This window comes from Rhinoderma darwinii, chromosome 2 (assembly GCF_050947455.1).
Source record: "Rhinoderma darwinii isolate aRhiDar2 chromosome 2, aRhiDar2.hap1, whole genome shotgun sequence".
NCBI lineage: Eukaryota > Metazoa > Chordata > Amphibia > Anura > Rhinodermatidae > Rhinoderma > Rhinoderma darwinii.
In genome coordinates, this window is record NC_134688.1 from 189,001,146 (window position 1) to 189,017,330 (window position 16,185).

General features: G+C 41.0%; 1 protein-coding gene across 2 annotated transcripts in view; it reads right to left on the reverse strand.

The window, feature by feature from the left end:
* Window positions 1–16,185, reverse strand: part of AFF3 (ALF transcription elongation factor 3) — a 478,799-nt gene that overhangs the window by 56,128 nt on the left and 406,486 nt on the right. For both annotated transcript variants that reach the window (XM_075852633.1, XM_075852634.1), the window contains exons 9-11: window positions 11,243–12,250; window positions 7,720–7,835; window positions 6,435–6,618 (exon numbers count right to left, since the gene is read on the reverse strand). In XM_075852633.1, the coding sequence (XP_075708748.1) occupies window positions 6,435–6,618; window positions 7,720–7,835; window positions 11,243–12,250 (1,308 nt within the window). The remainder of the gene's footprint in view (window positions 1–6,434; window positions 6,619–7,719; window positions 7,836–11,242; window positions 12,251–16,185) is intronic.

The window sequence follows — 16,185 nt, forward strand, 5'->3', positions numbered from 1 at the left end:
CCTAAATAAATACCTTATGGGGTCTAGTTTTCTAAATGGGGTCGTTTATGGGGAGTTTCTATCGTTCTGGCAGCTCAAAGCCTCTCCAAATGTACAGTGGGGCCTAAAACATTTTCAAGCAAAATATGAGTCCTGAAAGCCTCCGGGTGCTCCCTTCCTTTTGGGTCCTGCCGTGTGTCCAGGCAGCGCATTAGGGCCACAATGTTGGTATTTTTGAAAACAGGAGAAACAGGGTGATAGATTTTGTGGTGTGTTTCTTCATTCTCATGGTCGCTTTACAAAGAAATTGGTCTTCAAACTGATACTTTTATGAAAAAAAGTGAATTATTTTTTTTTTCACCTGCTATGTATTAAATTTAGCAAAAAACTGTGGGGTCAAAATACTTACTATACCCTTAGGTAAATACCTTAAGGGGTCTAGTTTTCTAAATGGGGTCATTTATGGGGGTTTCCATCATTCTGAGACCTATGAGCCTCTGAAAACCTGGCTTGGTGCAGGAAAACAAAATGTACTTCAAAATTTATAAAATTATTATTCAATTTGTAAGTCCTCTAAATTGCTGAAAATTTATTTTATTTTTTCAAAAGTGCTGCCAAAATGGAGTAAAGAGATGGAAATATATATTTAATTAAAAAAATTGTACAGTATGTGTGTACATATGTGACATATTGCAGTTAAAAATAGGGGAAAATGGTAATTTTTACAAAATTTCTTCCATTTTTCTATTTTTTAATTAATTTCCGCAAATCGTATCAGTCTACTTTTACCACTAAAATAAAGTACAACATGTGACGAAAAAACAATGTCAGAATTACTTGGATATTCAAAACTTTCACAGCGTTATTCTCTGATAAAGTCAGACATACCAGATTTGACAAATCTGGCTTGGTCATTAAGGTACAAACATGCCCGGTCATTAAGGGGTTAATATATCAGTTGATGTACTGAATTGGCTGAATGTAGATATGGTCCAAGCTAAGTTAAATAAAATAAATATACACAAGGCCCCTGGGACCAGATAGGTTTCAACCTAGAGTTCTTAAAGAGCTTAGTTCAGTTATTTCTGTCCCCCTCTTCATAATATTTAGAGATCGCAGGGCAAATGTGGTGCCTATTTTCAAAAAGGGCTCTTGGTCTTCCCCCAGGTAATTATAGACCAGTAAGCTTAACATCCATCGTGGGGAAAATGTTTGAGGGGCTATTGAGGGACTATATACAGGATCATGTGACAAAAAATAGTATTACAAGTGACAGCCAGCACGGTTTTACTAAAGACAGAAGCTGTCAAACCATCTGATTTGTTTTTATGAAGAGGTGAGCAGAAGCCTAGACAGAGGGGCCGCTGTGGATATAGTGTTTTTGGACTTTGCAAAGGCATTTTACACTGTACCTCATAGACGTCTAATGGGTAAATGAAGAACTATAGGTTTAGAAAATATACCGTATTTTTCGGACTATAAGACGCACCTGACTATAAGGCGCACCAGGTTTTAGACAACAGAAAATAGGAAAAAATTTCATATTTTACTTCTTTTACAAAGATAAAACTATTGGTTAAAAAAAAAATTTGTTCATTTTCACCACATTCTGAGAGCCATAACTTATATTTTTCCATCATTTGAGCGGTGTGAGGGCTTATTTTTTGCAGGAAAAGCTGTAGTTTTTATTAGCACAATTTTTTTGGTACATACGATTTTTTTATCACTTTTTATTTCATTCTTTTTCGCGCTATGGTGAACAAAAGACAACGATTCTGGGGTTTTAAATTGCATTTTTTTACACCGTTCACTATGTGTGTGAAATAATGCTATATTGTAATAGTTCCGGACTTTTACGGATGCAGCGATACCAATTTTTTATTTTTTTTTTATTTTTACATTGTGCTTGGGGAAAAATGGGAAAAGGTTTTTTTTTTTTTACACTCCTGAAGATTTATCTAACTTTTTTTTTTTTACACATTTTATTAGTTCCCTTAGGGGACTTGAACCAGCGATCATTAGATCGCTGGTACAATACACTTCAATACATGTATGAGTTACAGAAACAGCGTAATTTGCTGAGCTATGCTGTTTCCGTAACTCCCATAGTAGTGAATGGCAGTTACAGAAGCAGCATAGCATGCTACGCTGTTTCCCTAACTACTATTCAGTTCTATGGGAGTTACGGAAACTGCGTAGCTCAGCGAGTTACACTGTTTCCGTAACTTGACCATGTAAGCAGTAAGTGGCCAGAAAACAGCGGAGCCGGGTAAGATAGAACGGGGCTTAGGGGGCCCCATTCTAGAGATAGATGTGGGTCCCAGAGGTGGGACCCGCGTCTATCTGACATCTATGACATATCCTGTGGATATAATCAAAAAAATAAAGTATTTGAAGCAGCACAAATCCTGATATCAGGAGCGGTGTCATGCTGTAAAATCAGACAAACCCAGTCTGACGTAATGTAAACCTCAGAAAAAGCATGGTTGAACAGCAGCACATGTCTCCCAAATTTCAATCAATATGTTCTTTTATTGGTCAAACATCCAGTAAAAAACGGCGACGTTTCGACCTGTGACAAGTGGAGGGTCTTTCTCAAGCCTTGCCATTTTTTACTGGATGTTTGACCAATAAAAGAACATATTGATTGAAATTTGGGAGACGTGTGCTGCTGTTCAACCATGCTTTTTCTGAGGATATCCTGTGGATAAATGTCCTTCATGGGAAAACCACTATAAATGCCGCCATCACTGTTCCTAGCCGTTAGTGCAGCAGAAGCTGACACCTGCAATCTATGGAGCGGGCTCAGCGCGTGAGCCCGCTCCATACATCATCCCCTCCCCGCTCCATGATGTGGCGGCACATCACGGGTCGGGAAGGGGTTAAGTAAGGAGTGGTCAGGGGGCTCGGCACTGCCGGCTCCCCTCACTGCTGACTATAAAACACAGGGACTTTTTAGCAAGATTTATTTTTGCTAAAAACTGCGTCTTATAGTCCGAAAAATAGGATAGTTTGTAATTGTATTGAGAATTGGCTCAAGGACCGTATCCAGAGAGTTGTGGTCAATGATTCCTACTCTGAATGGTCCCCTTTTATAAGTGGTGTACCCCAGGGTTCGGTGCTGGGACCACTATTATTCAACTTATTTATTAATGATATAGAGGATGGGATTAATAGCTCTATTTCTATTTTTGCAGATGACACCAAGCTATGTAGTATTGTTCAGTCTATGGAAGATGTTCGTAAATTGCAAGCTGATTTGAACACACTACGTGTTTGGGCATCCACTTGGCAAATTAGTTTTAATGTAGATAAATGTAAAGTTATGCATCTGGGTACCAACAATTTGCATGCGTCATATGTCCTAGGCGGAGCTATACTGGGGGAGTCACTTGTTGAGAAGGATCTGGTTGTACTTGTAGCTCATAAACTAAATAACAGCATGCAATGTCAATCAGCTGCTTCAAAGGCCAGCAAGATATTGTTGTGTATTAAAAGAGGCATAGACTCGCGGGACAGGGATATAATATTACCACTTTACAAAGCATTAGTGAGGCCTCATCTAGAATATGCAGTTCAGTTCTGGGCTCCAGTTCATAGAAAGGATGCCCTGGATTTGGAAAAAATACAAAGAAGAGCAACGAAGCTAATAAGGGGCATGGAGAATCTAAGTTATGAGGAAAGATTAAAAGAATTAAACCTATTTAGCCTTGAAAAGAGATGACTAAGGGGGGACATGATTAACTTATATAAATATATGAATGGCACATAAAAAAAATATGGCAAAATCCTGTTCCATGTAAAACCCACTCCGTCTGGAGAAAAAAAAGGTTCAATCTGCAGAGGCGACAAGCCTTCTTTACTGTGAGAACTGTGAATCTATGGAATAGCCTACCGCAGGAGCTGGGCACAGCAGGGACAGTAGATGGCTTTAAAAAAGGCTTAGATATATTGCTAGAACAAAAAAAATCTTAGCTCCTATGTCAATGTGTAGAAATTTTTCCCTTCCCTTTCCCATTCCTTGCTTGAACTTGATGGACATATGTCTTTTTTCAACCGTACTAACTATGTAACTATCTAAGGTCAGGAATCACATGCGTCAGCCGAATCACAGAGCGGTAGAACAGGGTTTAGGGGGCCCCGTTCTAGAAATTTGTGCAGGTCCCAGAGGTGGGACATTTATGGCATATCTTGTGGATATGTTATAATTGTCCCTGATAGTAAAACACCTTTAATAGGAGCACTTCAAGCTGCCATGACAACCATCAATGGCGTTAATAAAAAATATTTTAGCTTTTCCCTGAAGGGTAACTCACAATTGTAGGAAATTGAATACTGAAGAATTTAATAGAAAAGCATTTTTAGTAGAAAACAAATAAGAAATTAAAGGTGACAGTAAGGCCTCATGCACGCAGACCTATTATGGATCCATATGGTACAGATCTGTAATACAATGCCTATAGACTGCTGTAGGTCTATAAAGAACCGTGTGACTTTCATGTTTTACAGAGGCACAGAGAGGTTTTGTACATTGCTTTATCGCATGCTGTATTATGGAGGTATTCTCCCCTAGAAGCATTACTCCAAAGGGAGAATACAGTGCCTCAGGGAGGTAGTATACAGCGGCACATAGAGTACCTACAGATTCATACTACAGACAGGTAAGGAATCCATGTGTATGAGTACAGGGTCTGAGCACATATCGTTGCCATGTGTATGAGCCCTAAAGATGAAAAGGCATGGCCAGGTACGAGGCGAGTTCATGCCTGGCCCCGTAGTGTACGCGCGCGTGTCCCTACATCCTAATCGATGCATGCACAGTTTAATCTTTGTGCTCATCATTCTAATCGGCACTACTGTGCATGCGCCGATTAGGATGTAAGGACGCGCGCGCGTTCACTACACTACGGGGCCCAGTGTAAACTCGCCTAGTACGCTGCCTGGCCCCTGTCAATCAAAGGAAGCAAGGAGGGAGGAAGAGTGGAACTGGGGAATGACGAAAGAGCATTTTGGAGCAACGGTGACGCCCTTATTGCTCCAAAATGCTCATTTGCATAAATATAATAAAAGCTTTTTCTCTTCAGAGGAGGCACTCTGTGGAAAAACAGAATACATGTCAGAATCAGGTTAGCCTAATCTATAATAGCCTGTTGGTAGTTCAATACGGACATCTCTTGACAGACTCTCTTTAAATGTAAGCAGAATGCTACATAAGAGGGTAAATTGGAAGATCAGAGCATTTGTAAAATGATAAAAATCTGATCACAAATAATTATTATAGGTTTTAATTTAGAGATTTATGGAAACAGACAGATGATGACAGATTTCAATATCATTAATCAACTATATGTGAAAAATATGATCAATTATTAAAGTTTGGGTATCAACAAAGAGAAGCAAGTGAAGCAGCACTAAAAAGTATTTCCATTTTATATCTATCTATAGACATCTATTCAGAAATGCAGCACTAAGGCATCATGCACATGGCCATGTTGTACAGAGACGTAATTCTACATACTGTGCCTTTGTTTTCCTCCCTATAAAATCAGAGTAAAAATAGTGGTATGCTGCATCACTTGCTTTATTACAGATGCTTCTCTCACTGAGGTGCTATACATAACAGAATGAGCCCCTAAGATTTTGGCACCAAGATGCTAAACTTCAAGTCCATTCCTCCTCACTGCCATCTAGTGAAAAGGGATGTGAAAACTGCTCTGCACTATATTCGTGGTTGTATGTTACATTAAGGGTATGTTCACACAGGCTATTTCCGGCCGTTTTTCGGGCCGTAAACAGCTGAAAAATTGGAAGCAGAACGCCTCCAAACATCTGCCCATTGATTTCAATGGGAAATACGGCATTCTGCTCCGACGGGGCGTGTTTTACGTGCATGTCACTTCTTGAGCCGTTTTTGGTGTGAACATACACTAAGCGTTGTTGGACCAAGCATTTTACTATAGTTTCTATACAACTCTGAAACAATATGGATATGTTCAACACGCTTAGCAAAAAAACTTCTGAAAATATGGAGCTGTTTTCAAGGGTAAACAGCTCCTGATTTTGAGACTTTTTTTAGCAACTCGCATTTTTCACTGCATTTTTTACGGGCGTTTTTGCAGCTGTTTTTCTATAGACTCAATGAAAAACGGCTCCAAAAACAGCTCAAGAAGTGACATGCACTTCTTTTTCTCGGGTGTATTTTTACACGCCGTTTTTGAAAATGAGGCAAAAAAAAACGCCCCGTCGGAACAGAACGCCGTATTTCCCATTGAAATCAATGGGCAGATGTTTGTAGGCGTTCTGCTTCCGATTTTTCAGCCTTTTTTGGGACGTTTACGGCCCGAAAAACAGCTGAAAATAGGTTGTGTGAACATACCCTCAAAATGAACCACAATAAAGACTAATTTATCTGAATTTCTAACTAGAATTTAGCTTTATAACGTAGTAAAACCTACCTGTCGAGAATGTGAGCGCCTCTCTTGTTGACAATGTCGGTTGCAAGATGTATACGTAGGCAATATACCCCCATCACATTTATTTGTAGCAAGTTCCTCACTTGTGAATTTTGGTGTAGGCTCATCAGAAAGGAAAGGTAATGGAGACAGACATTTCTCTGGTTTTAACAGAGACGTTTCAAAGCTGTAGAAAAATGATAGACGTCAACATAGTGTGAATACCATGTTTCATATGACAATTGCTGGTAGCAGACAAACTTTCAACTACAACATTAAAGAGGATCTGTCACCACATTATAAGTGTCCTATCTCCTACATAAGGAGATGGGCGCTGTAATGTAGGTGACAGCAGAGGTTTTTATTTAGAAAAACTATCTATTTTCACCACGTTAGGAGCGATTTTAGCTTTATGCTAATTAGTTTCTTAATGCCCAAGTGGGCGTGTTTTTACTTTAGACCAAGTGGGCGTTATACAGAGGAGTGTATGACGATGATCAATCAGTGACCAATCAGCATCATGCACTTCTCTCTATTCATTTAGTCAGCGCATAGTGACACTGCGTTTTTCACTATGTGCTGCCTAAGGGTATGTTCACACGTAGTCAACCAAAACGTCTGAAAATCCAGAGCTGTTTTCAAGGGAAAACAGACCCTGCTTTTCAGACGTTTTTTACCAACTCGCATTTTTACCAACTCATTTTTTTACCAACTCGTTTTTGGAGCTGTTTTCATTGGAGTCTATGAGAAAACAGCTCCAAAAATGTCTGAAAGAAGTGTCCTGCACTTCTTTTGACGAGGCTGTATTTTTACGAGTCGTCGTTTGACAGCTGTCAAACGACGACGCGTAAATAACAGGTCGTCTGCACAGTACGTCGGCAAACCCATTCAAATGAATGGGCAGATGTTTGCCGACGTATTGTAGCCATATTTTCAGACGTAAAACGAGGCATAATACGCCTCGTATACGTCTGAAATTTGGCCGTGTGAACATACCCTTATACTGACATATTAACGTTACTGAAGTGTTTAGACAGTGACTAGACATTCCTTCCAGCCAGGACGGGATGTCTATTCACAATCCCTGCACTTCGTTAACGTTTGTTTGGTACTTACAGCAGAGCAAGCGTAATCTCGCGAGATCACGCTGTAAATGTGCCTCTAAAAAACAGCAGAACCTTTCTCCAGCACCCAGGCTTCAATTCCATCAGACTTGTTCTTGGTATAAAGATAATATAGAGAAAGTCCTCTCTATGCACCCTACCAAGGAAAGAAAAGAATTCCATACCTGTTGAGGTCTAAGCTCACACTGTTTGCCATATGATGACTCTCGATTGGAAATCGTACGCTATCTTCCTTTTCCACAGGCTTCTTCTTCATCTCCTGAGATCCTTCACTTTCACACTACATAACATAAACAGTTAATGTGTCTGCATGTTACACATAATATACTTATATAGATAACTAGAAATATAACTTTCATGTCAGGACAGGGACACTTACAATGTAGGGACACTTACAAGAGAGAGGGAGAGCAACTGTGAATGGTCGAGATTTTATCACTACCTGGTAAGGATTCCAAATTATAATAAACATGGCAACCGACCTGACAATCCCTCATGTCATATTAGGACATAAGAAGGACATGTGCTGCTGAAGTATTTAATTTACAGTGGATACAATTGTAAGAAAAAACTCAGCTGTGATTAGTACCGATGTAGCAGTCTTTAACTTGACTTTTAACGCATTAAATACACAGCGGCAAAAAAAATGTAACTTGAATTCCATTAAAAAAAGTTCAAGTCAATAGTTTATGTGATAAGTTATCACGCTGCAGCAAGTTATCAGCAATATAAGGATTGCTACATCTGTATTAGGTTTTCAGCCTCCAGATGTAAACAAGAACATTTCTATTCACTTACAGCAAACAGAGATCTTGAAAATGGTGAGGAATTGAAACACAAAGGGCCTTATTTCTGAAAATTAGTGCAGACAAAAAGTGTCCGTGTCAAATCACTGCTTTCACTTTCATAGCCGCTATGGAAAAATGAAAGCTGTAATCTGATTGGTTGCAATGGGCAACACCTGCTGTTTTCATGAATGAGGCCCAGCGTATATTAGAAAGTTGCATAACCTTTCACTGTACCGTGATTACACTTGATTCACTTTCAAATATAAAACCTGTTTATCCACTAGTCCTTCTAGGCATATATAAGGTTTCTGACATGTCACTGGCAGCTACACAATTATTTCCCAGGTAACGATGGATAGACAAAAATAAAATGTGTACATCGGGTCCAAACGAAACTTCCAGGGTTGCTGTTTGTTCCATTTTTCAACTTGATACATTTTTATTTTTGCATACAATGATATGAAACAGCTCAATCAAATTTAGGGTATGTTCAGACTGCAGAATTTTGGTGAGGATTCTGCACTGATTTACATTACAATACTTGTGGATGGGGTTTTCAAAACTCCATCCACATGTAGCAGAAAAAATCTGCTTGAAAATTAGGACATGCTACGGATTTGCTACAAATCCACAGCATGCAAGTTCTGTCGTAGAACTGCAGCCGATTTGCATTGCACATTTAACCCTTTGCAACGCAAAGGGTGAAATCCACAGCAAAATCCCAAACAAAATATGTGGTTACGCAGCGGATTCATGGCAAAATCTGGAGCGGTGCCCCTTAAGGTGCCTTGACCTGAAAAACTGTAAATTTGTACTGAAAAACTATAGTAGTTTTCAGTAAAACTACATGACACACAACCACTTATGTCTTGTTCACATCTGCATAGGAGGCTCCGTTAGAGTTCTCTGTCGCAACTCTGGTCGAAAATACCAAAAACAATAGCGCTGCATGCTGTGCTGGTGTTTCAGGTAAAACTACAGGCACCTGACAGAGACCCAACGGAGCCCATTCAAGTCAGTATTTAGAAGCCAAAACAAGGAAAAGCACAAATGTTCCCATTATACTTTTTGTCTGTGTAAGTTTCACTTCTAGTTTTGGCTTACAAATATTGCTGCAGAATACTGACCAAAATATATAAAGTGTGGAAGTGACCTTAGGCTGCTTTCAGACGAGCATAATATAGGTTCTTTCTGCGCCCGTATTATGGATGCAACACCTGGACCTTCTATGGTGCTCTAACTCTGGTTCTCATGAACTACGGAAGGTCCAGGTTTTGTGTCCTTAATACAGACACAAGATATGACATATCAACAGGATATGTCAGATAGATGCGGGTCCCACCTCTGGGACCTCCACCTCTGTCTAGAACGGGGCACCCTAAACCCCGTTCTACCTTTCACGGTTCCCGCTGCCACTTGTAATTTCCGATAATGTAATCAGAATACAGCATAGCTCATGTGCTAGGCTGCTTCCATAACTGCCATTCACCTCTATGGGAGTTACGGAAACTGCCTCCCCAACTGCGCCTCATAAAAAACTGTTGGGCGCCTCACAAATGAGGCCCGTCTCACAGCACTGCTTTAATGGTATTTGTAAAATATATGTGAATGAGTGATAGACCACAAATTATGTTACCTTAAAGGGGTTTTTCCATCAGTGACATTTATGACATATCCACAGGATAAGCCAAAAATGTCACATAGATACGGATCCCACCTCTGGGACCCACACCTATCTCTAAACGGGGCCCCCTAAACCCTGTTCTACCTTTCTGTGTTACCGCTGACACTAGTGATTTCCGACGGGGCCGAAGAAAACAACGTAACTCGCTGAGCTACACTCTCCGTAACTCCCGTAGAAGAGAATGGCAGTTACGGAAGCAGCGTTCTAGAGAGAGGTGCGGGTCACAGAGTTGGGACCCGCATCTATCTGACATTTAGGCATATCCTGTGGATATGTCATAAATGTCCCTGATTGGCAAACCCCTTTAAGCTCGTCTGAAAGCGGCCTAAAGCACATTTTTACAAAGGGATTCAGCTGAATGTACTGACTCTGTTCTTGTTAGTTCCAGTCTGTTGCACTCTGCTACTGATAGGCTTGCACCACATTTTTTTAATTATATATGTATGCTGACATACAGGTATAGGGATAAAATGAAAAGAGGTAATTTCCTAGAACGGTTGTCTAGGAAGGAATGCAACAATGATTGTGGCACAACTGTCGCAAAACTACATTCAATTACGTGGTTTTGCAATAGTGTTTAGCATCAGTTTTGTGCATCTCTACTACGCAAAGTTTGAAGTAATCCAAGTGCTTATGAACACAGTAGAGCCCTGTGTATGGCCATATTTCTCCCTAGAAACAATTACAATGCTTCTAGCAGAGAATACCTCCATACATACAGAGTCCGATGGCTCATGCTACAACTTTCCATCTGTCAGATTTATTGAATCTGACTAAAAAAACAAAAAACAACCTATCAATGTCTCTGTATGAAATCGGAGGTATACAGAGATACAGTAGAGTACTGATGCACCGATTTGGCAGCCCTATTACAGCTCCTTACAAAACCGTAACCATAATATGGCCGTGTGCCAGAAAGTGTGAAACATCTGTTCTCTGACAACTGCAGAGTTTGGAGAAAAGTTTGCAGGATCTACAGAAAGCAGGGACAATTTAAAAAGTAACTGTATTTATTTCTATTTAGAACTAGCGTCTTCATATTTTATATATTATCATGAATTAAATACATTAGAATGATCAAGTATGGAACATGGGCTCATATGCTGTGTTGACATCACATTTTCAATGCAATTATTTTGCATTTGTATGTAACTCTGTCTCAGTTGTCATATACTGCAACCAATATATTTTTAAGTGGCACAGATCTCAACGTACCTTACGTTTCCGTCGCATTTTCAATAAAGGGTTATCTGTTGTTGATAGTAAACAATTACTTTGGGGTGAAGCCGGTATCTTGTCTGTGCAGTTATTCATATTGAGGTTCTCCTGGGGAACACCGTGTGGTATTCTTGACAGAAGCATTAAATCAATGTGTACCCAAAGTGACTTGATGTCATTGTTGCCCTTCACCGAGCATTCATTCCTCCCAAAGGGAACTAGAGTATAAAACTGCTCTTCCAGCTCAGGGGCAACCTCAATTGTAGTCCTCCTATTAATAAAATGTTGTGTACTATAAGAACTAGCTTGGTTTATATTATCGCTCCCACACTCTTTATTCCTGTGATTACTTTCTGTTGAAAAGGCCAAATTTTTTTTGCAAAAAGGAGGTATGTCCGGTTCTGTGCTGTGGTCGGAAGACTGCAATGAGAGCTCAATGTTCTCCTTGGATTTTGGGACAGATCTACTAATCTGAGATCGCCTATTTTTGCTATCAAGCAGAGTTGGTCTAATCTCTTTTCTATACAGTCCTTTGCTATAACAAGTCAACTTATTTTTAGTTTGTTCAGATATTTCACTTCCAAGAATTCCTTGGCTGAGAGAATAATCATCAAGCTTGTGGCAGTTCGTATTATCACCAGAAGATGTCCTCTCTGTCCTCCTTGTAAGCTTTCTGCACACTGGTCTTCTTCGGGATGTAATTTCAGAAGGGATTGAAACCACAACTGTAGCAGCACGTGCAACCGGTGGAGGAGACTGAAGTTTCACACCTCTGTTTCCTATAACTGTGCACGCTGCTCCAGCACTCCGGTCTTCTCTGATGGGGCTCCTCTCATCCTTGTGACTTGCCTGATCAACCTGAGACACTTTTTCACAGCAATGTTCACTTTCATTCACTTCCCCATGATTTAAGCTTGATGCGTGGCTGAGAATAGTGGTCTTGTTTGGATTGACTTTATTCAACCACTTATCCAACTGCCATTTGTTTGCTGTTGCCTGTTGCGTCTGTAAGACAAATGTTAGAAGTCAAATGATATCAATAAAAATATCTAAGAAGAGGCAAGTAACTAGTCATATCCACAAAGAAAATTCAGACAATCCATCTTTCCCTAAGCAATAAAATTATCACTCATCGTAGCTGCGAGATAAAATTTAATTTTAAGCTATCAAACTAAATGGAAGAAAGCTGCAATACTGTGCTCTCCTGCTACGAATGTGACAGCGTTGTGAAATGCGGAGCTGTGTAACAAATTAAGGGGTAGCAGCGCCACAGCCCCTTTAACCAGCTAACTAGCAGGGGTGCAGAGAGTCAGACTCCCACTAATCAGACATTGATGGCCTATCCTGAGGACACTCCATCAATTTTCCCCGGATAACACCTTTTATTATATTTTTCTATAACTAAACTTATATGTGCAACCTTTTAAAATACTACTCTAAAAAACTACTGTGCCAAAAAAAATCATATACAGTGAATTGGGAAAGTCTTCAGACCCTTTAACTTTTTCCACATTTTGTTATGTTGAGGCCTTGTGCTTGAAAGTGAAAACAGAATATTAGATATTTTTGCAAATTTATTAAAAATGAAAAACTAAAATTTAGCATGGACATAGTATTCAGACCCTTTGCTACGACACTTGAAATTTAGCTCTGGGGCCTCCTATTTCTCTAGTTTATCTTTGGAATGTTTCTACAACTTGATTGGACTCCATCTGCGGTAAATTCATTTGATTGGACATGATTTGGAAAGACACACCCCTGTCTATATAAGGTCTCACAGCTGACCATGCATATCAGAGCAAAAACCAAGCCATGAGGAGGAAAGAACGGCCTGTAGAGCTCAGAGACAGGATTGTGTGGAGGCACAGATCTGGAGAAGGATACAAAAAAATTCTGCTGCACTAAAAGTTCCCAAGATCACAGTGGCCTCCATAATTCTTAAATGGAAGAAGTTTGGATTAACCAGGACTCTAGAGCTGGCAGTCCCACCAAACTAAGTAATCCGCAGAGAAGGGCCTTGGTAGGAGAGGTGACTAAGAACCCAATTGTCACTCTGGCTGAGCTCCAAAGATCCTGAGTGCAGATAGGAGAAACATCCAGAAGGTCAACCATCACTGCTCATCACCTGCCCAATACCATCCCTACAGTGAAGCATGGTGGTGGCAGCATCATGCTGTGGGGGTGTTTTTCAGTGTCTGGGAGAGGGAGACTGGTCAGGGTTGAGGGAAAGATGAATGGAGCAAAGTACAGAGATATTCTTAATGGAAACCTGGTCCAGAGTGCTCTGGACCTCAGACTGGGCTAATGGTTCACCTTCCAAAAAGACAATGACCCTAAGCACACAGCCAAGACAACAGAGGCGTGGCTTAGGGACAACTCTGAATGTCCTTGAGTGGCCCAGCCAGAGCCCTGACTTGAACCCAATCGAACAACTCTGGAGAGACCTGAAAATGACTGTCTACCAACGGTCCCCATCCAACCTGACAGGGCTTGAGAGGATCTGGAAAAATGGCACAAAATCCAGGTATAAAAACCTTGTGGCATCATACCCAAAAAGACTGGAGGCTGTTATCGCTGCCAAAGATGCTTCAACTAAGTGCTGAGTAAAGAGTCTGAATACTTATGTCAATGCAATATTTTAGGCTTTATTTTTCAATAAATTAGCAAAGATTACGAACAATCTGTTTTCACTTTGTCATTATGGGGTATTAAGTGCAGAATGAAGACGTGATTTTTTTTAATTTTATGCTTTGGCTGGGGATTCCACTACTGGAGAAGCCCCTGGCAGAACTGTCCATATATGGACAGTGACGTCAGGGGCTCTTCCTGAAGCGGAATCCTCGGCCAGAGCATTGACAACACTCTGGCCGGGGATTCCCCCCATAGAGAAGCCACTGGCATCACTATACATATGGATAGTGATGTCAGGAGCTGCTCCTGGAGCGGAATCCCTGGCCACGGCGTGGTCGATGCTCTGCCTGGGGATTCCAGTACAGGGGGTGTTAGCGCTCTCTACAGGCAGGGTGGAGCTATCTACAGGGGGTTTAGTGCTATCTACAGGAAGGGTGGCACTATCTTCAAGGGGGTGTGGCACTATCTACATGGGCACTGTGAACTATATGGGCACTGTGGGCACTGGCACTTTATATGTAGGCACTGGCACTTAATATCTGGGCACTGTAGCACTATGTAGGCACCATCTACATGGGCACTGTGAGCACTGGCACTTTATATGTGGGCACTGGCACTTTATATGTGGGCACCTTGGCACTATGTGGGCACTCTGGCACTATGTGGGCACAGTGGCACTATCTACATGGACACTGAGACATTATATGGGCACTATCTACATGGGCACTGTGGCACTATGTGGGCAGTGCCATTTTATATGTGGGCAGTGCCATTTTATATGTGGGCACTGGCACTTTATAAGTGGGCACTGGCACTTTTTATGTGGGTACTGTGGCACTATGTGGGCATTGTGGTGGTATGTGGGCACTGGTGTCATCTATGTAGGCGCTATCTACAGTGTATTGTCGCACTATGAGGCATTATACTGTATGGGGGCCTCTGTGTGGGAATTATACTGTATGGGGCAGCTATTGGGCATTATGCTGTATAGGGGCAGCTATTTGGGAATTTTACTGTATGTGGGCATCTGTGTTGGCTTATACTGTATGAGTGCATCTTTGGGGCATTATACTGTATGGGGGCATTATACTGTGCGGGGGCAGCTATTTGGCATTATACTGAGTGAGGGGCAGCTTAGTCACATTAGAAACCCCACACAGTATATGGGGGCATTATACTGTGGGGGGGGGGCACTATGGAAGCATGATACTGTCTGGGCTGTACCGGGTGTGTATGGGTGGGGATTGCTTGGGGTTAGAGGTGTGGCTTAAAAGTAAACAAATTGCCGCTGCACGCGCCGCATCGGTTGTCCCGCTTTGCGATACTTGAAAGCTGGGGGGTCTGAATCCACAAATAGAGTATTTTGCTAAATGTAAACTACTGCTATAAAATCTATTTTGAATCCTAGAGAACCCATTAATATTCAATTTCTATCTCCTAAAAGTATATGTTTTTCTTTATTAAAATTTTGTCTCATCTCAGGGGCTGCTGATGAGGATTGTTTATAGAAAGTTGTCATACAGGCTTCTCTAAACATGGAATGCATCCATATTCTGTTCCTATCCTGTCCATAGTTCCGCCTGTATGAAGAAGCATGCATAAACATTCAGTCCCCTGCCCCCACTCTGCAGCTGCATTCTCCAAGATCAGCATTTAAAGTGATAGTCCCACAATAAAGATCATGTCCTAATTTATAGAACAACCCAATTGTTTCAGGAAAAGCATGCGCAGATTCTATCTAGGCATTGTATACAGAGAGTGCAACATTAGACAATCGGGTATGCTCACTGGCTTCATCCTGAATGTACAGGGCGAGCATGTGCAGTAGAGTCTCCAGTGCTGCTGTCTGTACGGTTCTCTGGGCATGTGATATCTCACTTCCTCACTGCAGCGCAGCTCGGCACATCTAATCCTGAGCATGCGCAAAAATCTTTCAACACGACCCTCTAATTAAAAAAAACTTTATATACAGCACATTCAAAATTTTTAGCAACACAGCTCTGGAATAGTGTGGTGGAAGAGGGATAATGCTAGTGGATTGTTTTTCAGGGGTTGTCCTAGGCCTCTTTGCTCCAGTGAAGGGAAATCTAAATGCTTCAGTATACCAAGACATTTTGGACAATTGTATGTTGGCAACTTTCAGGGAACAGTTTGGGGAAGGCCTTTTTCTGTTCCAGCATAACTGTGCCCCAGTGCACAAATAAAGGTCCATGAAGACATGTTGTGGGAGTTTGGTGTGGAAAATCTTGACTGGCCCCTACAGAGCCCTGACCTCAACCCCATTGAACACGTTTGGGATTAAATAAAAC